The 27069-nt window shown below is 42.8% G+C and overlaps 1 protein-coding gene across 1 annotated transcript in view; it reads left to right on the top strand.

Moving 5' to 3' along the window:
* The window catches only part of Hgsnat (heparan-alpha-glucosaminide N-acetyltransferase), a 28877-nt gene extending 12407 nt beyond the window's left edge, over positions 1-16470 (top strand). Inside the window, exons 8-18 of the mRNA XM_051182190.1 lie at positions 1866-1942; positions 3213-3243; positions 5766-5926; positions 7265-7380; positions 7679-7800; positions 8749-8875; positions 10018-10104; positions 13243-13320; positions 14872-14942; positions 15041-15153; positions 15795-16470. Of these exons, the coding sequence (XP_051038147.1) occupies positions 1866-1942; positions 3213-3243; positions 5766-5926; positions 7265-7380; positions 7679-7800; positions 8749-8875; positions 10018-10104; positions 13243-13320; positions 14872-14942; positions 15041-15153; positions 15795-15976 (1165 nt within the window). The 3' untranslated portion in view covers positions 15977-16470. The remainder of the gene's footprint in view (positions 1-1865; positions 1943-3212; positions 3244-5765; positions 5927-7264; positions 7381-7678; positions 7801-8748; positions 8876-10017; positions 10105-13242; positions 13321-14871; positions 14943-15040; positions 15154-15794) is intronic.
* The last annotated feature ends 10599 nt before the right edge of the window (positions 16471-27069 follow it).

The raw sequence follows: 27069 nt of genomic DNA, 5'->3' as shown, positions 1-27069 counted from the left end.
AACATCTTGCTTCAGAGTAGTTCTTGGTACTCTTCTTGATTTGCTAACACACATCTGCTGGGGAGGAACTAAGCCCGAAAACTTGCACGCTTGACCCTTGATTGTTTTCCATTGTGCTGTGAGTCAGTATATAAGTCCACATCTTCCCCTCAATAAACGGCATTCAGCATTCCTTTTGCACAAATGACCTGATGTCTTGTTCCCTGATGGCAGATCCACCATCATGTGTCATATTTGTCATGCTGTACTTGTGGTAGACAGGCCAAGGCCAAACTCTGACAAAGCAGATAATGGTGAAGCCAAAACTACACACTGTTACTTATTCTCTTTCTCTCATCTGAGAATAACTGACTTCTACTGGAAGCTTTGCATTTCCTTCTCAGCCTCCAGAGTCCCAGGGACCCCTTAGATGTGTGGGAGCTGGGACTCTGAAACACAACGTAAGTGCAGTAAGTGGCTTTACCAGCTGAGCCATATATGTGTTTGGATAAGCTGCCCCTATCCAGAACATTTGGAGCCAGAGGTATTTCAGAGTTCAGAGTGTTTGAATATTAACACTGAGAAGTCCTGGCTGGGACCCAGGTCCTACCTCACATGCATGACTTGAAAGTGATTTTAGACAGAATTTTTACTGTGCCTATGAGTTGCTTGTTTTTGTCTTTTCCTTTGGGGGGGCAGAGTGAGGCATTTTGGGATGTATGGCAGGCCCCACTCAGGGGGGCAAACACTGCTTTACCATCAGCCAGCACCTGCACTTTTACTATGAGCTGACATGACAACAGTGTGACGTTTTCCACTGGTGGCATTATAGATGCATTTGGTATTTTAGCTTATTTCAGGTTTCAGAGAAAATAATCTCAGTGTATAAAATAGATGACAACTATGTGGTTCTCTGGGCCATTGAAGCTCTAAACACATCTTGTTTGAACTCTTAATAATACTGCGAAATGTGCTTGTTGCAGGTGTGAGCCACAGATGAGAAAGAGAGCCACTCAGTTAAATAAACTTCTCAGCCACTGAGTTGTTAAGTTAGGCTTGTGTCATAGGCAGTTGGGTCACAAGGCACAGGCAAGTTAGTCTCTCAGCCTGCCAGAGTGTCCCTTCCCAGGATAACACCAAAGGACAGCCTGTTCAAAGTCCATTTGAGTGTATTCTTTTTCTGTCTGTTATCATTGACACTTGGAGATAAGTGGTTCAGAGTTAGACAGAAACTAGAATTAAGTGCCTAGGATGTTCTTAGAAGAAAACCAGACTCAAGTTTTGGACTTTTCTGAGGCCTAGACTTCTATGTCTTCTATGACAATAAACCTGAGATACCCAAAATAATTTTTAAAAAGTTGCATTACTAGAAACATGTTACTTTGTTTTCAGATCACAAAATTCAGTAGCATAAGCAGGGTGTGGTGGCACAACCTTTGATCCCAGCACCCAGGAAGCAGAGGCAGACAAATCTCTTTGAGTTCAAGGCCATTGTGGTCTACAAAGTGAGTTCTAGGACAGCCAGGGTTGTTACACAGAGAAACCTTGTCTAAAAAACAGGGATTCGTGGTCATGGTGCACCCTTGGAGGTGAGAGGACAGCCCGCAGAAGTGAATTCTCCCCTTCTGCGTTGAGGGCTGTGGTCTTTCCCAGCTGAGCCATCTTGCCAGCCCAAGTACACATTTTCTTGAGATATTGTTAGAAATGTTGACAGCAGTGCATCATCATGTGGTCCCTCATAGTGAGCAGCAGATAATCATATCCTCAATTTCTACCCAGGTCACACACTGCTCTGTCAAGCCACATTACTATGTGACGCACCTTGTCTGACAGAGGGTCTGTTCTTGACGGTTTGTCACACCACCCTCCCTTTGTTGGCCTTACAGGATAGCTCTCATCCTCATGGTCTTTGTTAATTATGGAGGAGGAAAATACTGGTACTTCAAGCATTCAAGTTGGAATGGTGAGTTACTAGTCCCCAGCCTGACCCCCAGAGAACTGTGGATGGGAGGGTGACCCGGGATTCCCTGTGGGCACTCCACCAGGACCCTCCCAGCCTGTGCAGAAGCACAATGGCTTACTCGGGGCCCTTTGGTTTTGTTTTTCTGTGGATCTATAGTGATTCTCTGTAATGACACAGAGACTGGATTTTTCCGCTGTGAGACTTTGGGTCTCCACAGGAAATGTAAAAGAATTGGTTCTATGTGATCATTGCTACAGTCTAGACAGTAGAGCTACTGTAGTCTCAAGGACTCTGCCTTTCTTGGGGTGCCACCTACAAAGACTAGTCCGAGTAGCCCTCGATAACAGCTATAAATCTGGGGGAGGGTTGCTGAACAATGGGTATTTTACAACCAGGAAAATGACATGAACTACCTGATCATTACAGGCACGGACTTTTGAGAACTTTTATTCTGGCCAGACAGAATATTTTTCTTTTGTAAAAATAAGCATTTTTTTTTTACAGTATGATTCTATAATATAATTACAGAACATTTTCATTCTGTAAAAGTCCCAGGAAGCCTCTAGAAGAGAGTACATTGTATCTGACCACTGGCATCTAGATTCTGTATATGGACGATGGAGTCTGCAGCTGATGCAGCTCAATATTCAGACCTAGAGTCTAGATCCTTGTAGGACTTGGATTGTGCTTAAGCATCTGTTTAAAACAAGGGTTGTCACTTCTTGGCTCCTTGGCTGTGGTCAACTATAAGACAAGATTCCAGTGCTTGCAAAAATAGCTCAGCAGGTAAAGGTGCTGGCTGCCAACTTGAGTTCAATCTCCAAGACCCACACTGTGAAAGTGACTCCTGCAAGTTGTTCTCTGAGCTACACATGCTTCCCATCCACAACTAAATCAAGTCAGCAGAAGAGTTTGAAACAAGAGTCCTATCCCCCAGTCATACCTAAACACCAGCTTCTCTCTTGCGTGACCCAACAGTTTTGGTTATGCTTTGGTTATGTTTCTTGTTGGACACCCTGCTGGAAGACATGGAGTGTCTGGTAGAGGGAGAGAATAGATTTTGACTAGTACTACTGCTACAAGGTCACAAACTCAATGGTTTATGATCAGGGAACCCTCCCCAGCCCCAGGCCCAGTGGCTGTATGTGGCTTTTGTCTGTGTGTTGTACTTTCTGTGTAAATGTGCAGTGCAATCTACAAATTTTAGAACTGGGAAGTATCTGTATGCTAAAGTCCTCTTTCTTACTGATGTTCTCTCATCATCTTGCAGGACTGACTGTGGCCGACCTAGTCTTCCCATGGTGAGCTGATGATTGCTATATTGTGGGATTATACACGTTAGTGATTAACTCCTGTCACCATCAATGCATTGGTGATAAGAACAGAAAGAGAAAAGCACTTCCCCTTCCCCTTCCCCTTGGAGTTCTTTAACCACACGCGAGTCCAGACTTGAAATTTGTACCTCCTGTTCCATTGCTTCCCATCTCTTTGTCTGTCTGTTGCTTGGATGTGAATCTGCCTGCTGGAAGGCTGTGTCTGATGTTGTATGGCTGTACATTCTGTGTGTGGGTGCTGTGTGTCTCCCTAACAGAGGGCTTTGCTCTGCATTTGTTGAACAGTAGAGAGCACTAATGGGAAAGGGATGGGACACTTTACAAAAACCTTTAGTAGAGTTCTATAAGGGGCTGAGTCACTGGCTCTGCTGATCTCAACTGACCCAGTTAACAAACAACATAGTTTATCAACCAATATCCATAACTGGTTGCTTTCAACCTTTTAAGGTAGATTTTAGGAAGTTGCTTTCAACTTCTGTATTTGCTGCTTTTGGCAAATAAGATGCATACATTATCTGAGCCAGAGGCATGGAGGAGTACATAATTTATGAAGATTAAAACCATGCATTAGATTGGGTTGTAAGGGTGATTCCATGGGAAATCCAAAGCGAGTAGGGTTGACCGATATATTGTCCTCTTAGAGGTAGATTATACAGATTGGCTGAGTACACATAGGACAGCAGTCTTTAGTGACCTCAAGGTGTATTATTAACTCAGCTGTGAGGTCCAGCAGGAGTTCCAGTCTTTTAGGATGTAAGAGACATTTTATAATATTGCATTGCCACTGCCTGTCATGGGCTCCTTCACAGATCATCTCCTGCCCCTTGTCTATGAAGGGCTGGAGCCCTGCTCTGACCAATTCTGGATCGTGAGCCTTAACTTACTGTTGTGAATCTTGCCATAGGTTATGTGACTGTGTGGTTTGTACACTCAACATCATGTTTATGCATGTATACATAAAAGATGTCTGACTTGTGTGTGTCTGCATGGGGCTGGAGACTTGACACTGGGACCTTGTATGTGCTAAGCATGTACTCTGCCCCCAAGCCATAATCTCAACTACAAAGATTAGTGGTCTTGTATAAAACATCTTGTTAGAATAGATATCCTTTACTTGATGCTGAAATCCTACCATAAACTATGAATTTGTAGTCAAGTTCCATTAATTTCCTAAATATGTATAAATCATATTTCTTAAATAGTAAGTACAGTAAACCAGTATCTGTGAATATGGATGAGTATCTAGTAGGAAATGACAGTTGTAAATTAAAGCCTAATATGGTTGTAGAGTAAAAAAAAAAAATCTCCCTAGTGGATGCTTGGTCTTGTCATGGCATGTTTCCCTTATGATGTACCGCTTGTGTTTACCGAGATGCTTGGAGCCACCTGAGTACCCCATCTCTGGAAATGGTTCCAGGAGAATATTTCCTGTGTTGGGACACTGGCATTGTATTACTACCATAGATTCAAGGTTTGGGGAGAAGTATTTGTTGTTTTGAGAGGATTTGGATAGAGCAAGCATTGTTTGCTCTGGTAATGACTTCAGCATATAGTCTGTGCTCCTCCATTACTGCTCTGTGAGACAGTTAAATCCTGGAAGGGAAGCCAGGGGACTCTGGGATGCAGCCAGAGCAAGCCTGCATTTCCTTAACACTGAGCCAATAACTAGGAAGAATATACTGTGTATTTGTAACTTTTCTTCTCAAAGGGACAAAATATCTCACAGGAGTAACTTAGAGAAGTTACTTTATTTAGCTCAGGGTTGTGTGGCATTGGGAGCAGGAGGCAGCTTGCTCACACTTGGCAGCAAAACAGGAAGCAGCGTCTCGTGACAGGAACAAGGGTGCTCCAGCCCTCTAGCTTCACCCTGCAGCACTCACTGTGCTGGCCAAGTAGGCCTGGTGTCCAGAAGACCTCATGATTTCTTACGACACCACCAAATGCCTGTGGACAGCTCACAGTCAATGGTGTGTGTGTGTGTGTGTGTGTGTGTGTGTGTGTGTGTGTGTGTGTGTGTGTGTGTGTGTTTCTTTTTTTAAGGGAGACTTTGTGTGCTTAAGAAAGGAAAGAGAAATATGTGACTTCTATGAAATGAGAGAGAGAGAAAGAGAGAAGCTTTTTTTTCTTTCAGGAGAAGGAATGGGTTTTAAAAAGGCTTGAATGTTTTGTTTCTGAAGGACTTGGACAGTGTGTTAACGCAAGTCCCTTGGATCCCCTTGTTAACACAAGCCCCTTGGGTCCCAATGTCCATATCCTTTCTCTCTGATAAATGCTTGCAAGGTTATCCATGGAAATCCTGCTTACTATTAGCCAGTTTTCCTCCTACTTGAAGATGTTCTGCTAGAATTCCCACCAGCAGGGCTGCGTTCGTGTTTCAGTAACTGGTTACTGTGGATAGTGTGTCACCTCTCTCCTTTAAGATATCAAGGGTACATGTATAAAAACTGGAAATGACCACCTACCAATAAACCAATAACCTTTCTTTTTAGGTTTGTATTTATTATGGGGTCTTCAATTTTCTTGTCAATGACTTCTACCCTACAACGAGGATGTTCAAAATTCAGACTGCTGGGGAAAATTACATGGAGAAGTTTTCTGTTAATCTGTATAGGAATAATTGTTGTCAACCCCAATTATTGCCTTGGTCCATGTAAGTATAACTGTCCTTTGTTTATATAGAGTCAGGCTGAACTATGGGAAAGACTTGTTTTTATATGTTATATACACACCCCACACACATATATACATAACTATACATATGTAGATATAATATTATATGTAGATACATATTATGTGATATAATATGTCTATATATGTATAAATATATATTCAGTGTTTGGGATCAAACCCAGGCCCTTACACGTACTAGGCAACCTTTTGGCCCCTAAGCCTCTAATGTAATTCTTCCATCCCAAATCCCTCCCAAAGGACAAATTATTAGAAGAGTATGTGCACTGCTTGAATACTGTTGGGTTCTGTTACACTTAGCTTGGAAATTTAGTAATGGAAGGCACCTCTGTGACCACTCCTATCCCTGTGATTAAAAAAAAAGTCAGGCTGAGTGAGGTTGAACTGTTGTTTCTGGGTCATGTCCATGTGTTAACAAACAGGAGAAAACGACCAGGTTACTTTGTGCTCAGACTCTGTCTCTTTTGGGCCCATGGACTGTTAGTGCTGGCTCTTTGTTTAAGAATCTGTTCTCACCTGTGTGTCAGCTGTGCTACTGGAAAGGAAACTCTTATCATTGCTTCTGTCCTCTTCAGTGACACCCTATGGTGAAGACAGGATATGAGCCCCTTGCTTGCTACCTGATGCAGTTAACTGTCCTGGGGAGAACAGATACTTATACACCAGTTAAATCCAGCCCTCAGGGAGTAAGTGCCTTTACTGGAAGCCTAAGAGCTTAGATAGTGGTTCTCAACTTTCCTAATGCCGCCACCCTTTAATACAGTTCCTCATGTGGTGAACCCTGACCATAACATTATTTCATCGCTACTTTATAACTGTAATTCTGCTACTGTTGTGAATCACAATGTAAATACCTGTATTTTCCAATGATCTTAGGTGATCCCTGTGAAAGGGTTGATTGGCACCCAGGTTGAGAACCGCTGGGTTAGAGAGAGATAATTTTGGTGAACTCTACACGAGGTGTTCAGTGTTCTTCCCAACCTCTGGAAAAGCCACTACAGGGTTTGCTAGAGGTTTTCTCCCCAAGATACAGCCTGTAACCTGTTGTAGGTAGTGAAACAGTAGTTTGGTTTGTTCTTGTTTCTGGTGACGAGGGTTATCTCCATATCTAGATTCTGTGCACAGGGAGTCTCTGCTTTGTCTCCTGACTGAGTGAAGTTGGTTGGGTGCCGTGTCCTCAGTCCACATGTATAATTTACTTATGAGTGATAAAGGCGTGTCTTCCCTGCAGAACACAGCACTGCCTTAGAGTTAGATGTGTCCTGCTGGCTTAGTCTTTGGTGTCTTGTGTCTTTGGCAGTATCTTGGGATAAGGTTCGGATCCCTGGTGTCCTGCAGCGGTTGGGAGTGACGTACTTTGTGGTCGCTGTGTTGGAGCTCATCTTCTCAAAGCCTGTCCCTGACAGCTGTACCTTGGTGAGAATCGTATGTGTGTATGTGGTGGGGGGCAGACTTGGGGGTCATTTATTAAGAGTTGTTCACTTTTTTAGTCACAGTCTCTCACTGTCTGGATCTAACCAAGTAGGTCAGGCTTGCTGGGTAGTAAATTACACTACACTGCAATGGAATTACAGGACCACGCCACACATCAGCCCTCTTGTGTCTGTTCTGGGCTTGAACTTGGATTGAAGTCCTCACGCTACCAACTGAACCATCTCCCAGCCAGGTTCTCTGTTGCCTCACGCGCACTGTTCCTACCTCTCATTCTTATTAGGAGAGAAGCTGCCTTTCTCTTCAGGACATCACTTCCAGCTGGCCCCAGTGGCTCATCATTCTGATACTAGAAGGCATTTGGCTGGCTTTGACATTCTTTTTACCTGTCCCTGGGTGCCCTACGTAAGTGACCCCTGGCCAGGTAATCCCCCTGTGTGTGTGTGGGTGCATGTGTGTGCATGTGCGCCTAAAGGCTAGAGGACAGGTGTTATTCCTCAGCTGTCCATCCTTTTTGTTGTTGTGATGTAGAGTTTGCCAAGTAGGCTGGCCTGTGAACCCCAAGGCCCCACCTGTCCCTACCTCTCCAGGGCTGTATTACAAGTTAGTGTCACCATGCATGGCCTTTTTTTTTTTTTTTTTTTTTTTTTTTTTTAATAAAAAAATGTGTTTTATGCGTATGAGTGTTTTGCCTGCATGTTTATCTGCATACCATGTGCACACAGTATCTGTGGAGGTATTGGATCCCAAGAACTGGAACCACCATGTGGGTTCTTGGAATCAAACCCAGGTCTTCTGGAAGAGTAGCTTGAGTTCTTAACCACTGAGCTCTCTCTCCAGCCCCAATGCATGATTAGATTGGTTGACTTTTTTCTTTCCTTCCTTCCTTCCTTCCTTCCTTCCTTCCTTCCTTCCTTCCTTCCTTCCCTTTTTGTTCTGTGGGTGGCTTCTGGCCATTGAACTTGGGCCCTGGGGCTTGCAAGGCAAACACTTTACTGACTGAGCTATTGCCCCAGCTGTGGTAGTGCCTTTCTGCATATCCCTTTCTGCTGAGTCAGAGGTGAGGTTCTATAGCATTGAAATTTCTCTAGTCAGGGAATTCTCTTTCACACTTTCTACTCTTTAAGACTCTCTTTACATGGAAAGGAGGGTTGAGTAACTCAGCATCACCCTGTGTGGAAAGTGGACCTGCTTTCCAGTGATGGGGCTGTGTCTGGTCACAGGGGTTCAGGGGTCAGGGTTGTTATGGCCTTCTGTATGTGAGGCTCTTTGAACCTGTCCTCCATGGATAGTCACTGTTTAGCACTATCCCTTCTGCGGTCCTGTCAATTAAGTATATTTTTCACTTCTTAGTGGCTACCTTGGCCCTGGCGGCATTGGGGACTTGGGGAAGTACCCTCGTTGTACTGGAGGAGCAGCTGGCTACATTGACCACCTACTTCTGGGAGACAATCATCTGTACCAGCACCCATCCTCCACGGTGTGTGAGCCTTGCCTTTGTTGGGTAGGAAGATTGAGCCAGTTTGACACCTTTTAAGGACAGTGCGGTGAACCATTGTTATTTGGAAAACTGGCTTCATTGATGCCACAGGTGTTCACTGTGTTGGTAGGGAAAGGTATTTTTGATTGTGGAGAGAGAATGAACTCTATAAAACAAGTGGCATTTTCTTTAGGTCTCAGGTCTCCAGCCCCAGGCTCTGAGACAGCTAGAGTGCAGGATGCATGTGGGGCATTCCCACTGGGTTAGCTCCAGGGAGGAGTGCTTCTGAGGGGCTTGAACTGCATGTGACCCCTAAGGGCTGGTTAATCTGTGAGCTGAGGTGACATTTGAGAGCTCTTCTGTACTGGGTGAGGGGTGGGTCCCTTGTGTTCCTTGTTGGATATGGACTGTCCCCAGCACAGGAGTGGTTTGGAAAGGCAGACCAATTCCCACACTTTGTTTTTTCTTGTTTTACGTTGCTGGGCCCCACCTCAGGGTCTAGTGAGCTGTACCCTCACCCTGCAGCTGTCTTTAGTCAAGGGCCCTTGGATGAGGTTCTTGACTGAGCCCTTTGGGCAGCGGATATTTCTAATAGCTGGGGATGAATCTTTCAGGCCTTAGGACGGTTGAGGATACACTATACATTTCCAAGTTCTAGAGTCTCATTATTTTAATTGACTAATTTTTTGGAGTGTTAGACATTAAAACATGGGCCTTCTAAATACTAAGCAAACACTTGTTCCCTGGGCCACTCCTCCTTCCCAACTGTATTATTAAATGTTAGTTTCCTGAAAAATAGGAGCTGTTGAAGCTCAGTGGGGTCACTAAAACAGAATGAGCTTGCAATTCTCCTCCTGTTAGGCATTTGCATGTTGTTAAATGCATATTTAACAGGCCTTGCCTGGCTTGCTAAGGTGGCTGAGTAGGATCATGGCTTACTTTGCCTATGATGCCTATAAATTGCCCATGAATTTCTGCTGTAAAAGCAAAAAAGGGAAAGGAGAAAAGAAGGAAGGAAAGGAAACTAGCCAAAAGCATCAGCAATTGAAATGTCTTCAAGTTTGCATTCCATCTGAGAGTTGTGTGCATTTTTGTATTCAGCGAGTGAACCCTCTTTTTTTGTTTTGTTTTGTTTTGTTAAGGTCCTTTATCACACCGAGGTGGCCTATGACCCAGAAGGAATCTTAGGGACTATCAACTCCATTGTGATGGCATTTTTAGGAGTTCAGGTACTTGTTCCTTTCATCCTTTGCAGACAGTTTGTGACAACTACTAACAATGTAACTAAACATCACCTCACTGTAATGAGGTCGTTGAAGGAGGCCATCTGCTGCCCCACATTGCTGGTAAATGTAAAGTAGGGTGGGATAACTCAGCAGTTCAACTGACCGGCTGAATCTTTACATTCTGGGAACTAAATTCTTACTAGTTGTGTGTTTTTTTTAAGCCCAGGAATTTGTGAATAGTGAGTTGCATTAGTGGCCACATTTGTTTGTTTGTTTGTTTGTTTGGTTTCTCTGTGTATCCCTGGCTGCACTGGTTAGCCTCTAACCTAACTCCTCAGGGATTGGTCTGCCTCTGCTTCCCCAGTGCTAGGATTAAAGGTGTGTGCTACCAGTGCCCAGCAATGGCCACATTTCTAATCCCTGCACTTGGAAGGCTGAGATAGGAGGACGGAAGTTTGAGAACAGAGTGGCACAAATGAGAACAGACTCTATGAAAAGCTTTCTATCTGGAGTTGTCAGAGTATTTAGAGATTGGTAACATGGAGAGGTCACCGTATCACTTGTCCCGTTTGTTTCCTGTATACTTGTCTTCATGGGTTTATGCAACAAAACACCTGAGGCTGGCTAACTCACAAACAGCAGACCATCGTTTCTCAGGCCTAGGTTCAAAGTGCTGGCAGGTTCCTTCTTTTTCTGGCAATGGTCTGTCTCTTCCAGAGTGCATCCTCTAGAGGGGATGAGCACGGAGTCCACATGTGATGCTTACTTAGAAGGGTACTGGACTTGCCGTCTCAAGCCCTTGTAAGATCATAACATACATTCCTAAGGGCAGAGCTCCATACTGGTCCAGAAGGACCACCTTCCGGTCCCATCACCTGGGGATGAGAAGCCCTGCGTGAACTTTGGAAAGACAGGCTTCTGTCCACAGCCAGCTGTGTGAGCGGCTTCAGAGCATGCATGTCTTATGTGTTAGTATTTAGGCATTTATACTGGCCTGCCCACCCCCCCCCCCTCTCTTTCTCACTCTCTCTCCCTCTCTCTTTCCCTTTGTCTCTCCTCTCCCTCTCTTTGCTCTCTCCCACTCCTCTTTACCCTGGAGGCCAGTCTCCCCCTTCCCGTTTCCCCTTTCAAGATTCTTTTCCCTAATTAAAAAAACAAAACAAACAAACAAACAAAAAAACCCTCCACTTGAACTCTGTTGCGTGGCATTTTTTTCTCTCTCGCACCACTTTTTAAAAATTACAACTATTATGCCCAAGTCAAATCTGCTGCCTCTTGGTGTATGCACTTTTGATATCATTCAGAGCAGTCTTGATTTCTCTATCCAAAGTTTTCTTTTCCAGCATTTGAATGTAGTCTTTGAGGGGAACAAGCTGGAGAATGGAAAGGCTTGCCCAGCAGCCTCAAGAGAATGTAGTGTGATGAAGAGAGCATCAGGGCAGACACTGAAAGAGTCTGAGGAGTACAGAATATGGCTGTTGTATGAACCTGTTTTTAATTTTACTTGTTTTAAAATGTGAGTGGTCACACATAGCTAAGTGATAGTCTTATTAAATGGAACAGATCTAAAGTATATACAGTTTGAGGTTATAGTAACTTTACATTAATGGGTTGAAACGCTATCTCTGTGGCGCTTTGAGTCCCTGTTTTTACATGCATGCACCTACTCTCTACAAACAACTTTCAGCAAACTCCAGCCTGCTAGAGCAGTTGGTATAGTGTGGGAAAAGGAGCTGCCCTGCCCAGGTTTGACCCTGGCTCTCCCCCTTACAGGCTGGGTGACCTCTTGGTATGTCACCAGTGCCTACATCACAGGGATGTTACAACGAACACCCCAAGAACTGGCACATAGGGAATGCTTGTACATTTTTAGCTATTACCTCCTTTGATACTTTCAAGGTTTGACTCTAGTTTCAGAGAGAGTTTAGGCAGTGTCCCGTCTGAGGTTCCAGCTCCCTTTTGCTCCTATACATCTTGGGTAATGCCACAGACCGGACAATATAGGCAGTCTGAGCTGGCCTCCTGTCACCTTGATGGCCATTAGTTTTGGTTTCCTTTCTGTTAATGTGATAAAACACTGTCTGTCCAAAAGCCCTTTAGGGAGGAAAGGGCTTATTTCACTTACAGGTCCATCATGGAGGGAAGTCAGGGTAGGGACTCAAGAAGGGACTTAAAACAAAAACTACAGAGCAATGCTACCTGCTGCCTAACCCGCAGGCTCATGCTTAGCTAGCTTTCTTATATAACCAGGCTCCCCTGCCTACGGATGGTGCCACCCACAGTGGGCCAGGCCCTTCTGTGTCAACTAGCAATGAAGACAATCCCCACAGACATGTCTGCATGTCTGTGATCTAAACCTGTCTGCAGGCCAGTGTGATCTAAACATGTCTACAGGCCAGTGGGATCTAATCTAAGCATGTCTATAGGCCAGTGTGATCTGAGCATGTCTGCAGGCCAGTGTGATCTAAACATGTCTACAGGCCAGTGTGATCTGAGCATGTCTGCAGGCCAGTGTGATCTAAGCATGTCTACAGGCCAGTGTGATCTAAGCATGTCTACAGGCCAGTGTGATCTAAACATGTCTACAGGCCAGTGTGATCTAAACATGTCTACAGGGCAGTGTGATCTAAGCATGTCTGCAGGCCAGTGTGATCTAAGCATGTCTGCAGACCAGTGTGATCTAAACATATCTATAGGCCAGTGTGACCTAAGCAGTTTGTCAATTAAGGTGTTCCCCTTTTCCCAGACGAGGGGTGACTTTCCTGGGCTCCTCATCACCTCTAGGAGAAAGCCCTGATCTAAGCAAGACCTGCTGGGCCACCTGCCTGCCCTGTTACTGCGCTCTCAACCTCCCAGCACACAGAAATGCTATGGTGTTTCTGTGCTTTAACATATGTCTGTGTTTGCTGTCTCCTTTGCTCTGAATGTCCTGCCTGCTCTGACCCTCTCCACCTTGTAGACTTAACACTGCCTCTATGATGTTGGCCTCCTTCTCATGGGTCCTGTTGCATTCCTCCTTATATCCCCAGTGTCTAGAACCTGTACTTAGCAAATACCACCATGTACTGGATAGTTGATGGATGAAAAAGAAACAGAGTTCATCTTAGGTGACTGTCTTGGTCATATTGTTTTCTTCTCCAGGCAGGAAAAATACTACTATATTATAAGGATCAGACAAAAGCCATCCTGATGAGATTCGCTGCCTGGTGCTGCATCCTTGTAAGTGACCAGCCTTCCTCACTCCCATTGTGTTCATAAGATTTGTATTTATTAAGAAGAAATGGGAGCAGCTGCTGGCTCAGCATGATGGATGTTTTTCTTGAATAACAGGATTCACAGAATAGCATCTTTAAAAAAAATCATTCTTTTTACTGAGTGTGGAACCCAGGGTCTGGTACATGCCCAGTATACACTCTACCACTAAGGTACAATCTTAGTGCCAAGGAAGAAGATATCTTTGTATCTAAATTCTCAGGCTTATTTTCTTAGAAAACTATATTTTATAAATAAGAGTGTCTGCCATCAAACTCTCCAATAAAGACTGCTGGAGAAAATGTGTAAGTGATACTCTATGTGGAAGCCTTACCAGAAAGAAGACTAGGTAGGCATAGGGTTGTAGGCTTAGCATGCATGATACCCTGATTCCCATCCCCAGCACCATTAAGACTGGGTAGGTGGCACAGGTCTGCAATCCAGCATGAGGAGGCAGAGGACTCAAGATCACCCTTGGCTACATATTGAGTTTGAGGCCAGTCTGGAATACATGAGACCCTGTCTCAGAAATAGAGAAAATTTTAAAAAGGGCTGGAGGGACTGCTCAGTGGTTAAGAGCACTGGTTGCTCTTTCCAAGGACATGGGTTCAATTCCCAGCACCCACATGGCAGTTCACAACTGTCTGTAATTCCAGTTCCAGGGTCCAACATCCTTACACAGACATTTGTGGTGATATCTTGCTTGTACAAACAAAGCCTGTCTGAGAGTCAGAGACTGGAGCTTGCCACTAGCTAACCATAGAGGTCTGGAGGTCTGTACAGACAGACAGGAAGTGAGGTAGCTGGGCAGAAACAGGATATAAGCAGGGAGAAATAGGAAATAACTCTTTTGCTGAGATGCTAAGGAGGTAAGGTGTGCTGTGGTTTGCTCCTTCTCTCTGTTCTCAGCATTTCCCTCTATATCTGACTCTAGCTTTTTATTATCTAGACCAATTAAGAACTCCATTTACAGACATACATGCAAGGTATAACACCAATGCACATTTAAAAAGGGGGGGGGTATTTAGCTGGGTGGTGATGGTGCATGTCTTTGATCCCAGCACTTGGGAGGCAGAGGCAGGTGGGTCACTGAGTTTGAGGCCAGCCTGGTCTACAGAGTGAGTTCTAGGACAGCCAGGGCTACACACAGAGAAACTCTGTTTAAAAAAACTTAGAAAACAGTGAAAATAATCAGGCAAGTGATAGTTTTAAAGGCAGGAACATCCCAGTTAAGAACACGAGGTGTACCTGGATGTCTGTTCTTATTCCCAGCCTTTCAGAGTCACATTCTCTTAGGAGTAGGTGTGATTTGTCAGTTACCTTCTCTGACTCAGAGAACACTGCAAGATGGTTTTGGGTAATATTTTAGTTACAAATCTTACAGTAGGTTCCTAAACTAAAAAGAGCAAACTCAAAGATGTGATTTTTGGTCCTCACTATCAGTAACTATTTTTTGTCTCCAATGCAGTGTGTTTTGAGACTATAGTATAGATCTTTAACACTTTCCTTTCTTCATAGGGGCTTATTTCTATTGCTTTGACGAAGATGTCTGCAGATGAAGGCTTTATTCCAATAAACAAAAACCTCTGGTAAGCACGGTGGAGGGTGCCTCGATACTGCTGGTTCTTGTGTTGAAACCGGCTGTCCCTGGGAGTGCAAAAGCCTTCCTTCATTCATCTCCCTGTAGGTCCATCTCGTACACCAGCACACTGAGCTGCTTCGCATTCTTTATCCTGCTCATTCTGTACCCAGTTGTGGATGTGAAGGGGCTGTGGACAGGAACCCCGTTCTTTTACCCAGGTAAGTCAGCTGTAATTCATTCAGAGCAGGTGGGAGAGACTGGGCAGACTGGCTCAGAACTGAAGCTACTGTCCTGGGGACACATGTCCAGGAAGTAAGCTGAAGAAAAAGCCAGCAGGAGCTGTGCTGCCCCACCTCACAGGTCACTGGCCTGTCCCAAAGCCCTGCACCCTGTTTTCACAATTTGGTTTCTAGACTCAGTAAATAAACGTTGCTTCTTTTCAGGCAATATAAAATGGCACAGTAGACCAGGATGGCCTGGAATTCACAGAGTTCCTGCCTCTAGTGCTGGGATTAAAGTTTTTCCTCGAGTGTGTGTGTGTGCGTGTGTACCCATGTGCTTGCGTGCACTCACAGGTGTATGTGTGCCTAAGTACAACTTGGAAGTCTCTCCACCTGAAGGCTCCTAGGGTAGAACTGAGCTCATCGGGCTTGGTGGCAAATACCTGTACTGCTGAGCCGCCTCGATGCTCCTGATTCCTCAGGGTATAGAAGCACACTTAACACTTACATTGCTAAGCTATGCATCACTGATTTAGGGCTGTGGGTGATAATGCAAGTACGTGCTTTACGTTTTGTATTGAGTTCATTTCGAGAACTCTATGAATGATCTGGAAACAAACATGTCTGATCTCTCTAAGGGATGAATTCTATTCTGGTGTATGTTGGTCACGAGGTGTTTGAGAACTACTTCCCCTTCCGGTGGAAGCTGGAGGATGACCAGTCACACAAAGAACACCTAATCCAGAACATAGTTGCCACTGCTCTCTGGGTGCTCATCGCATACATTCTCTATAAGAAGAAGATTTTTTGGAAAATCTGACAGCACTCACTGACATGTAATTGCTGGATGTTTTGGGAGCAGGATGTAACAGCCTTTTAAAGGGAAACCTCTCTCACAAAAGGGATGTACTTCCAGATGCTGTGTCCACACCAATTTGCTTAAATGTCAGAAAGCTGCCTGTATGTTTTTTCTTACACATTTACATTTGAAATGTTATGTTCTCCCTTTTCTTCATTTTCTATGAAATTACTCTATTTGGGACATATGTAGAAATCTCCCTGGAGGGAGTTTACCATGGACATTTTGCCTCTGCAATGGAGGCCAAGGTTTGATTCAGAGGTAGAGTGATTTCCTAGCTTGGACAGTTTGATCCCTGGCACGACAATCAAGCCAACAACAAGAACACAAGAAAACCCCAAATAATTGAAGGACAGATTCTAATTTCCTGAGAACTGACTTCCCATGTGCCTATGCATGCCAACAAAGATATTGTGGTTTCTGTTGTGAGACTTACATAAAGCTTTTTGAACGGACTGTGTCATAATGTTGTCTGATTTTTTTTTTTTTAATAGCACGCACTTTGATGTTTCTAGAAAGCCAAAGTAGTTATTCTTTCCAATTTTAAGGGCTTTGATGGGCCCACAAAATGCATTATCCAAAGCTACTGGCTTCCTTCTCCACCTAAAAAAAAAAACTGAAATATAGATTTATTATTGTCATCCACTCTTGTGGCTTTACCTACCCTCCCACATTACTATTTACTGCTGTCTGTCTGTCTGTACTGGCATGTCTCTGGATGGTACCTAGGCATCTCTAGGCACCCAGAGATGTAGCCATGGAAGGAAGAGCATCTGCTCGCTGTGAGTCCTCCTGAGCGGCCTCCTGTGTAAGGGACATGGCAATCCCCTGGCTGTCAGCGCTTTGGTTCCCTCATCTGTGGAAGGAAAGATGAGGTGCTCCATCAGGTCTCCCCAGTGTTTAGATGTGATAAGGTGGGGTCTGTCAGCAGCCTCTCTGCAATCTTCACTGTAAGCATACAGAAAACCCAGGAAAGGAATAGTAGCAAAACCGTTTACAATTCCATTGAAACAAATCCAATGGTCGTGCAGTTTGCTAGAGGTGCAGGTGCGAAGATAGCTCTTATGTGCTGTGCTTGTAATTCCCTCCTGGGGATTTTCCATGAGTGTTGCATACTTATGGACTTGTACTTTAGGCTGCTCTTCTGCCATGACCTGGGAACATTTCAATTACTGCTCATTCATGTATGGCATTTGAGTCTCCCCCCCCCCCCTACACACTGCCATTTTTAAAATACATATTTAATCATTGCTAAGTCTCAGTTCTGTCTCCATCTCCCGCTCTGCCTGCTTCATTCTCACTGTTGTGACCACTGTTCTAATCTAGATGCTTGCCTCCATCTGGAACTGGTCCAATGCTGCCAGATTCCACTTGATAAAGCAGAGTTGGATCAAACCACCGTCTTGTCCAGGCGATTGTGCCTGGGACATCTCTGCCTGGTAAACCCTCTTCGTTTGATTCCAGAACCCTCCGATGTTTTCCCACCTCCTGCACAGCCTTGCTTGTTGTCACATAGCTGCAGCCCTCCCTCCCTCCTGATTTTCATCTTCCTCTTCATTTCTCGTGAAGAGATTTGATCTGGCATTTAAAATACTCCATTGTGGAAGCACCACCTCTAATCCTGTTCTCATCCAGAGCTGGTATCTTTTTCAGGGTTCTCAAATGTTGATATTTATCTTGTGGCATTAATTGCTTCTGCCTCATGTGATGGTTATTTTCCTTGTTATTGTGATATTGATGACAAGAATTACACATTCTTCTGCGTCTTCATGGTACCAAATGCATGGCCTGTACTTAGCAAGTGCTAAATAAACATTTATTAAAACAAAACAGTGTGGTTTGGGTTTTTTAAGACTTTAATTTTTAGCTATATGTGTATAGGGGATGTGCACATGAGTGTGGTGCCTGCAGAGGCTAGAAGAGGGCATTGGATTCACCTGGAGTTGGAGTTACAGGCAGTTGTGAGTCACCCAGTGTGGATGTTGCAAGAACCCTGAGCACTAAATAACTGAGCCATCTCTCCATCCCACTTTTGTTTTTGAATGGTTTGACTGCTAGTTAAGTTGGTATGTCCGATAGAGTCTCCTGCGAATGCTGATGTACCTGTTAAAGGGAACAGGCAGCTTTGCAGGCTCCTGTTGCTAGCAGTATGACCACAGCTGTGAAGGAGACTGTCCTAAGGAAATGTGCTCTATTTCTCATTTGCCTGTATTTCTCAACCAGCTGTTTTGTAGTGTTCATGTTTGTGGTCACATCCTCACTGCTATACCTGGTTTTTTTTTTTTTTTTTTTTCTTGTGCTTGTCTGGTGACCTGGTTCCTATGACACTGGTGCTCAGGCAGCTTGGGGAAAAGGTAGTTTCACTACCAAAATAAATCACAGGTGATGCTTTTCCACATCATAGTCAGCAATGATGGACACTGATACGACTCAAGCAAGGAAGAGAGTCTTGTGGACACTGCAGTGAGGGCAAAAAGCAGCCACATTATTTGTCAAATTAGAACAAGAAAGGTTGCTAGCCTATTTATTCTTCCCCTCTGAAACTTCTTAAGTTGCCTCCCACAGTCCAAATTGCCCTTAGCACTGTCTTCCATGATCCTCCTAGGATGGCTCATGAAACCCCACCTAAAACGTTCAATGGCTTTCCTCTCCAAATTCCCAAAGTCTTCCATATTCCTCCAAAAAACACCATAGTCAGGTCTGTGACAGCAATCCCCTTGTCCCTGGTACCAACTTCTGTCTTAGTCACTGTTCTATTGCTGTGAAGAGACACCATGACCAAGGCAACTTATAAAAGGAAGCATTTAATTGGGGCTCACTGTCTTAGTCAGGGTAACTATTGCTGTGATGACACACCATGACCAGAGCAACTAGGGGAGGAAAGCTTACTCAGTTTATGCTCCCACATCATCGGAGGAAGTCAGGGCAGGAACCTGGAGGAGGAGCTGATGCAGAGACCACGGAGGGATGCTGCTCACTGGCTTGCTCAGTCTGCTTACACAACCCAGGACCACCAGCCCAGGGATGGCCCCACACACAATGGGCTGGGTCCTCCCCCATCAATCATTAATTAAGAAAATGTCCTACAGGCTTGCTTGCCTATAGCCCAGTCTTATGGAGGCATTTTCTCAATTGACTCCCCTCAGATGATTCTAGCCTGGGTCAAGTTGACATAAAGTTAGCAGGCACACTTAACAATTTCAAGAGGGTTAGTCTATTATCATCATGACCAAGAGCACAGTGGCATGCAGGCAGGTGCTGGAGTAGTAGTAACTGAGAGCTAAATCCTGATGGAGGAAGAAGAGAGTGAGTGAGTATAGACCTTGCATGGGCTATTGAAATCTCAAAGCCCACCCCCAGTCACACACTTCCTCCAACAAAGCCACACCTCCTGATCCTTTCAAATACTGTCTAAGCATTAATAGGTGTCTAAGCATTCAAATATATGAGCCTATGGGAACCACTCTTATTCAAACCACCACACTTAAGTTTGTTGCTGTTTTTTTTTTTTTTTTTCAGTTGTCAGACATTATTTTCTTTGTCTTCTTTTTTTTTATTTTTTTCATTTATTTTTTTTCTTATTTTACATATTGATCTTAGTTCCCTCTCCCTCCCTCCCTCTCTCCTTTCTCCCATACCCTTCCTCCCATCCTATTGCCCCCCTACACACACACTCCACAGGGAAGGTAATGCCTTCTAGGAGGAGTCAACAAAATCTGTCAAGACATTTGGAGTAGGGACTAGGCCCTCCCTCCTGCCTCTAGGTTAAGGGAGTATCCCTCCATGGGGAATGTGCTTCCAAAGTCCTTTTGTGCACCAAGGATACATCCTGGTTCCACTGCCAGAGGTCCCTTAGACTGCCCAGGCCTTCTAACTGAGCCCCATGTTCAGGGGTTCCAAGTCAGTCCAATGCTGGTTTCCCAACTATCAGTCTGAGGAGTGGTTAGCTCCTCCTTGTTCAGGTCAGCTGTCTCTGTGGATTTCTGTAGCCTGGTCTTAGCCTCCCTCTCTGTATCTGGATTCCAGTTCAGCTCAGTGTTTAGCTGTGGGTGTCTGCTTCTATTTCTATCAGCTACTGGATGAGGGCTCTATGATGGTGGATAAGTTAGTCATCAATCTCATTATCAGGTAAGGGCATTTATGGTAGCCTTCCCACTGTTGCTCAAATTGATAGTTGGGGTCAGTCTTGTAGGTCTCTGGACATTTCTCTAGAGTCAGTTTTCTCTTCAAACCTATAATGGCTCCCTCTTTTATGCTCTCTCTCTCTCTCTCATCTATTCCACCCCTAACACAATCTTTCTAGTCCTATGTGCTTTCCTCTCCTCCCCTCTCTTTCTCCTAGATCCCCCTCCACTCACTACCCCGCCCCCCACTCCCAATATGCTCAGAAGATCTTGTTCCTTTCCCCTTCTGTGAGGGACCTTGTATGAATTTCTTAGATTCCTCCTTGTACCCTAGTTTCTCTGGCAGTGTGAATTATAGGCTGGTTGATCCTTTGCTCTATGTGTAAAATCCATATATGAGTGAGTACATACCATGTTCCTCCTTTTGTGACTGGGTTACCTCATTCAGGATGGTTTCTTCAAATTCTATCCATTTACCTGCGAATTTCAAGATTCCATTTTTCCCCCACAGAGTAGTATTCCATTGTGTAAATGTGCCACATCTTCTTTATCCATTCTTCAGTTGAGGGGCATCTAGGTTGCTTCCAGATTCTTGCTATTACAAATAATGCGGCTACGGACATAGTTGAACAGATCTTCTTTGTTGCATGGATGTAGGTCATTTGGGTATATGCCTAAGAGTGGGATTGCTGGGTCCTGTGGTAGACTGATTTCCATTTTCCTGAGGAACCACCATATTGATCTCCAAAATGGCTGTACAAGTTTACACTCACACGAGCAGTAGAGGAATGTTCCCCTTTCTCCACAACCTCTCCAGCATAAGTTGCCATTGGTTTTTCTAATTTTAGCTTCTGGCAGAAGTAAGATGGTATCTTAGAGTTGTTTTGATTTGTATTTCCATGATAGCTTAGGATGTTGAACACTTTCTTAAGTGTCTTTCAGTCTTTTTGGTTTCCTCTATTGAGAATTCTGTCTTCAGTTTTGTATCCCATTTTTTAAATAGGGTTATTTGGTGTTTTGTTGACTAGTTTCTTGAGTTCCTTGCATATTTTGGAGATCAGCCCTCTGTCAGATGTAGGGTTGGTGAATCTCTTTTCCCAGTTTGATGGCTACTGTTTGGTCTTGTCAACCATGTCCTTTGCCTTACAGAAAGTTCTCAGTTTGAGGAGGTCCTATTTTTAATTGTCAATCTCAGTGTCTGTGCTACTGGAGTTATGTTCAGGAAGCGGTCTACTGTACAAATTTGTTCAAGGTTACCTCCTACTTTCTCTTCTAAGAGGTTCAGTGTGACTGGATTTATGTTGAGGTCTTTGATCCATTTGGACTTCAGTTTTGTGTATGGTGATAGACATGGGTCTATCTAGTATTCTACACACCATCATCCAGTTGTGCTAGCACTATTTGTTGAAGATGCTTTCCTCCCTCCATTGTATACTTTTAGCTGTTTTGTCAAAAATCAGGTGTGTAGGTTAATATCAGGATTTTCAATTCAATTCCATTGCTCTACCTGTCTATTTTTGTGCCAATACCAAGCTGTTTTCAGGACTATAGCTCTATAGTAGAGCTTGAAGTCGGGGATGGTGATGTCTTCTGAAGTTCCTTTATTGTACAGGGTTGTTTTGGCTATCCTGGGTCTTTTGTTTTTCCGTATAAAGTTGATTATTATCAGTGAAGAATTGTGCTGGGATTTTGATGGGGATTGCATTGAATCTGTAGATTGCTCTTGGCAAGATTGCCATTTTTACTATGTTTATCCTACCTATCCAAGAACATGGGAGATCTTTCCATTTCTGGTATCTTCTTTAATGTCTTTCTTTAAGGACACAAATTTCTTGCTATAGAGGTCTTTCTCTTGTTTGGTAAGCGTTACCCCAAGATACTTTGTTGTTTGTATTGTATTGTATTGTATTGTATTGTATTGTATTGTATTGTAAAGTTTGATGTTTCTCTGATTTCTTTCTCAGGCCTTTTGTCGTCTGTATATAGTAGGAGTACTGATTTTTTTGAGTTTATCTTGTATCCTACTAGTTTGCTGAAGGTGTTTATTACCTGTAGGAGTTCCCTGGTAGAGTTTTTTGGGTCATTTATGTAAACTATCATATCATCTGCAAATAATGACAGTTTGACTTCTTCCTTTCCAATTTGGATCCCCTTGATCTCCTTTTGTTGTCTTATAGCTTTAGCTAGAACTTCAAGTACAATATTGAAGAGATGTGGAGAGCGAGGGCAGCCTTGTCTTGTATCTGATTTTAGAGGAATTGGCTTAAGCTTCTCTCCATTCAGTTTCATGTTGGCTGTTGGTTTACTGTATATTGTTTTTATTATGTTTAGGTATGTTCGTGTTATCCCTGATCTCTCCAAGACTTTTATCATGAAAAGGTGTAGGATTTTGTCAAAGGCTTTTTCAGCATCTAGTGAAATGATCATGTGGTTTTTCTTTTTTCAGTTTGTTTATATGGTGGATCACATTGATAGATTTTCATATGTTGAACCATCCCTGCAACCCAGGGATGAAGCCTACTTAGTCATAGTGGATGATTTCTCTGATGTGTTCTTGGGTTCAATTTGCCAGTACTTTATTGAGTATTTTTGCATCAATGTTCATGAGGGATATTGGTCTGTAGTTCTCTTTCTTAGTTGCATCTTTGTATGGCTTGGGTACCAAGGTAATTGTAGCCTTGTAAAAAGTGTTTGGTAATGAACCTTCTGCTCCTGCTGTATGGAACAATTTGAGGAGTATTGGTATTAGCTCTTCTTTGAATTTCTGGTAGAATTCTTCACTGAAGCCATCTGGCTCTGGGCTTTTTTTGATTGGGAGGCTTTTGATGACTGCTTCTATTTCATTAGGGGTTATAGATCTATTTAAATTGCTTATCTGTTCTTGATTTAATTTTGGTAAGTGATAGTTATCTGGAAATTTGTCCATTTCCTTTGAATTTTCAATTTTGTGGAGTACAGGTTTTCAAAGTATAACCTGAAAATTGTCTGAATTTCCTCTGTGTCCGTTGTTAAGTTCCCCTTTTTGTTTCTGATTTTGTTAATTTGCATGTTCTCTCTCCCTCTGCTTTTTGGTTAGTTCTGTTAAAGGTGTGTCTAGCTTGTTGATTTTCTTGAAAAACCAACTCTTTGTTGCATTGATTTTTTTGTATTGTTTTCCTGGTTTCTACTTTATTGGTTTTAGCCCTCAAATTGATTATTTCCTGTCATCTGCTCCTCCGGGGTGAGTTTGCTTCTTTTTGATCTAAGGCTTTCAGTTGTGTTGTTAATTCTCTTATGTGACTATCCTCTGTTTTCTTCATATGGGCACTTAGTGCAATGAACTTCCCTCCTAGCACTGCTTTCAAAGTGTCCCATAAGTTCGGGTATGTTGTGTCTTCATTCTCATTGAATTCTAGGAAATCTTTAATTTCTTTCTTATTTCTTCTTTGAGCTAGGTATGGTGCAATTGCTCATTGTCCAGTTTCCATGAGTTTGTAGGGTTTCTGCGATTTGTGTTGTTGTTGAATTCCAACTTTAAATCATGGTGATCTGATAAGATACAGGGGACTATTCCAATTTTTTTGTATCTGTTGAGGTTTGTTATGTTGCCTAGTATGTGGTCGATTTTAGAGAAGGTTCCATGTAGAGCTGAGTAGAAGGTATATTCTTTTGTGTTTGGATGGAATGTTCTATAGATGTCTGTTAAACCCAATTGGGACATAACTTCTGTTCTTTTGTTTCTTTGTTAAGTTTCTGTCTGGAGGTTCTGTCTAGTGTTGAGAGTGAGCTTTTGAAGTCTCCCACTATGAGTGTTTGAGGTTTTATGTGAGCTTTGAGTTTTAGTGGCCTTTCTTTTATGAATGTGGGTATCTTTGTATTTGGGGCATAGATGTTCAGAATTGAGACTCTGTGCTGATGGATATCTCCTGTGATGAAATGACCACCTTCATCTCTTTTGATTAATTTTGGTTAAAAGTCTAACTTGTTAGATATTAGGATAGCCTCACCTGCTTGCTTCTTGGGTCCATTTGATTGGAAGATCTTTTCCCAATCCTTTACCCTGAGGTAATGTCTGTCTTTGAAGCTTAGATGTGTTTCTTGTATGCAAGAGAAGGATGGATTCTGTCTAGTATCCATTCTGTTAGCCTATGTCTTTTTATAGGCAAGTTAAGACCATTAATGCTGAGGGAAAGTAAGGACCATTGATTGTTAATTCTTGTTTGTTTTAGATTTGTTGTTGGCCGTGTATTGTGAATATATTTGCCCAGCTTTATCCTTTGGGTTCTGGTGAGGTGGGAGTATCTATTGCCTATGTCTTTGTGAGCATAGTTAACTTCCTTGGGTTGGAGTTTTCCTTCCAGAACTTTCTGTAGGATTGGATTTGTAGATATATATTGTGAAAATCTGGCTTTGTCATTGAATATCTTGTTTTCCCTGTCTATAATGATTGAGAGTTATGCTGGGTATAGTAGCCTGGGCTGGCATCTGTGGGCTCTTAGTACTTATAGAACATCTATCCAGGACCTTCTGGCCTTCATAGTTTCCATGAAGAAGTCAGATGTAATTTTGATAGGTCTGCCTTTATATGTTACCTGGCCTTTTTCCTTCACTGCTTTTAATATTCTTTCTTTATTCTGAATGTTAGGTGTTTTGATTATTATGAGTAGAGGGGTCTTTTTTCTTTTGCCCAGTCTATTTAGTGTTCTATATGCTTCTTGTACTTTCATGGGCATGTCCTTCTTCAGATTGGGAAAGTTTTCTTCAATGATTTTGTTGAATATGTTTCCTGCACCTTTCAGCTTGGCTTCTTTGCCTTCTTTTATGTGTATTATTCTTAGGTTTGGCCTTTTCACGGTGTCCCACATTTCCTGGATGTTTTGTGTTAAGGATTTGTTGGATTTAAGATTTCCTTTGGTCGATGAATCTATTTCCTCTAGTTTATCTTCAGCACCTGAGATTCTCTCTTCCATCCTTTTATTCTGTTGGTTATGCTTGCATCTGTAGTTCCTGATCATTTGCCCACTTTTTCTAATTTCCAGCATTTTCATTTTGTGTTATCTTTATTGTCTGTATTTCAGTTTTCAAGTCTTGAACTGCTTGACTTATTTCCTTCATCTGTTTGATTGTTTTTTGTTTTTTGTTTTTTTTTTCTTGGCTTTCCTTACTTTCTTTAAGAGATTTGTTCATTTCTTGCATTTTTTTGCTTTGTCTTTTCCTCTATTTCTTCCAATTTTTTGTTTGTTTTTCTATTTCTTTAAGGGATTTCCTCATATTGCCTTTGAGGACCTCTATCATTTTTATGAAGTTATTTTTTAAGTCATTCTCTTCTGCTTCATCTGCTTTGGAGTGTTCAGTTCTATTTGGTGTAGAGTCCCTAGATTCTGGTGGTGTTGTGCTTGTCTTTCTATTGTTGGGTGTTTCCTTGTATTACCATCTTCCCATCGCTTCTTCCAGTGGGTGCAGGTGGAGTCTCTCTCTACATTGCTCTCCCGGTGGGCATAGGTGGGTCAGGACTTTGAGGTCTGTGACTCTGGTTCTCTAGGAGGGCTCTCCTCTAACAGGGGCCCAGCTATGGGGGTCAAAGATCTGGCAGTCGGGGACTCAGGGTGGTCCTCTGTCAGAGGCGGTGATGGGGTCCCAAACATTATTTTCTACAACACAGCAACCTCACGTTGCTATTCCCTTTGTGTGAGCTATTAACTCGTTCCTATTTCCTATACTCATTATGTCAGCTTATTAGTCAAGTGCATAATCTAATTTTCTTATGTTCAAATGATCATTCAAATAAAGATGTTTTATTTTACAATTTTGTTTTTTTAAATTATTACAGCAGCCCACAGACTGTGAAAATATCTTCACCAATCCTACATATGACTGTACAGAAGCATTGGAATAATTATGAAAATGTAAGTAATCCTTTTCAAAAAGCAATTAAGCAGGAGAGCCCTTCAGTATTATTATGCATGTTTTGTTCCATAGTCAAACTAATTAAAATGTTGTAAGATACAAAGAAATGCTATCATTCCCCCCAGAAAGCAGTTGTCCTCCTGCAGAGAGGCTGTGTGTCTAAGGAATTTGAAAATGTGGTTATAACAAACATTTTTTTTAAAGATAGAGTATCTCATTACATAGCCCTGGCTGTCCTGGAATCCACTATGTAGACCAGGCTGGCCTGAAATTCATAGAGATCTGCTTGCCTCTGCTTCCCAAGTGCTGGGATTACAGGCCTGCATTGTTCTATCTGGCCATAATAATTCTGTCAAGCAAACAAAAAACAAAGAGGCAAAAAGAATGTCATTTTGAGCATCCCGTCACATCCTGAGTCCCAATAACTATCTGCTTTTGAAGAGCTGATTCTGTCAAAGGCTTTTTCTGCATCTATTGAGGGCCATGTAAATTTTGTCTATAAACCCACAAATGTGGATTATTACATTTATTGACTTATGTATGTTGAACCATCACCATATTTCAGAGATAAAGCCAACTTGGTCACAGCATATGTCTGTATTCTGTTTGCAAGTATTTTATTGACTATTTTTGAGTTTATGTTCATTAGAGATATTGGCCTGTAGTTTTCTCTGTGTATGTGTGTGTGTGTGTGTGTGTGTCTTTATGTGGTTTGTGTATTATAGTGGTCCTAGCTTTGTAGGAGGATTTTGGGAGTGCTCCTTATGTTTACTTTTTTGAATAGTTTAATAAGAATTAGCTATAGATCATGGAATGTTGGGTAGCATTCTGCTGTCACTCCACCTGCCCCTGAACATTTCTTTTAGCTAAAGGCTTTTTATTACTGTTTCAGTCTCCTCATTTGTATGGGTCTGTTTAGATTGTTGGTCTCTTCTTGGTTTAATTTTGGTGATTTGACTGAAACTAGAAAAGCCTCCATTTCTTTTAGACTTTCTAGCTTCATGGAGTACAGGCTTCAAAAATATTCCCTTATAATAGTCTGTA

The sequence above is a fragment of the Phodopus roborovskii genome, unplaced genomic scaffold (genome assembly GCF_943737965.1).
Source record: "Phodopus roborovskii unplaced genomic scaffold, PHOROB, whole genome shotgun sequence".
Classification (NCBI taxonomy): Eukaryota; Metazoa; Chordata; class Mammalia; order Rodentia; family Cricetidae; genus Phodopus; species Phodopus roborovskii.
This window is presented reverse-complemented; position numbering and strand designations above follow the sequence as displayed.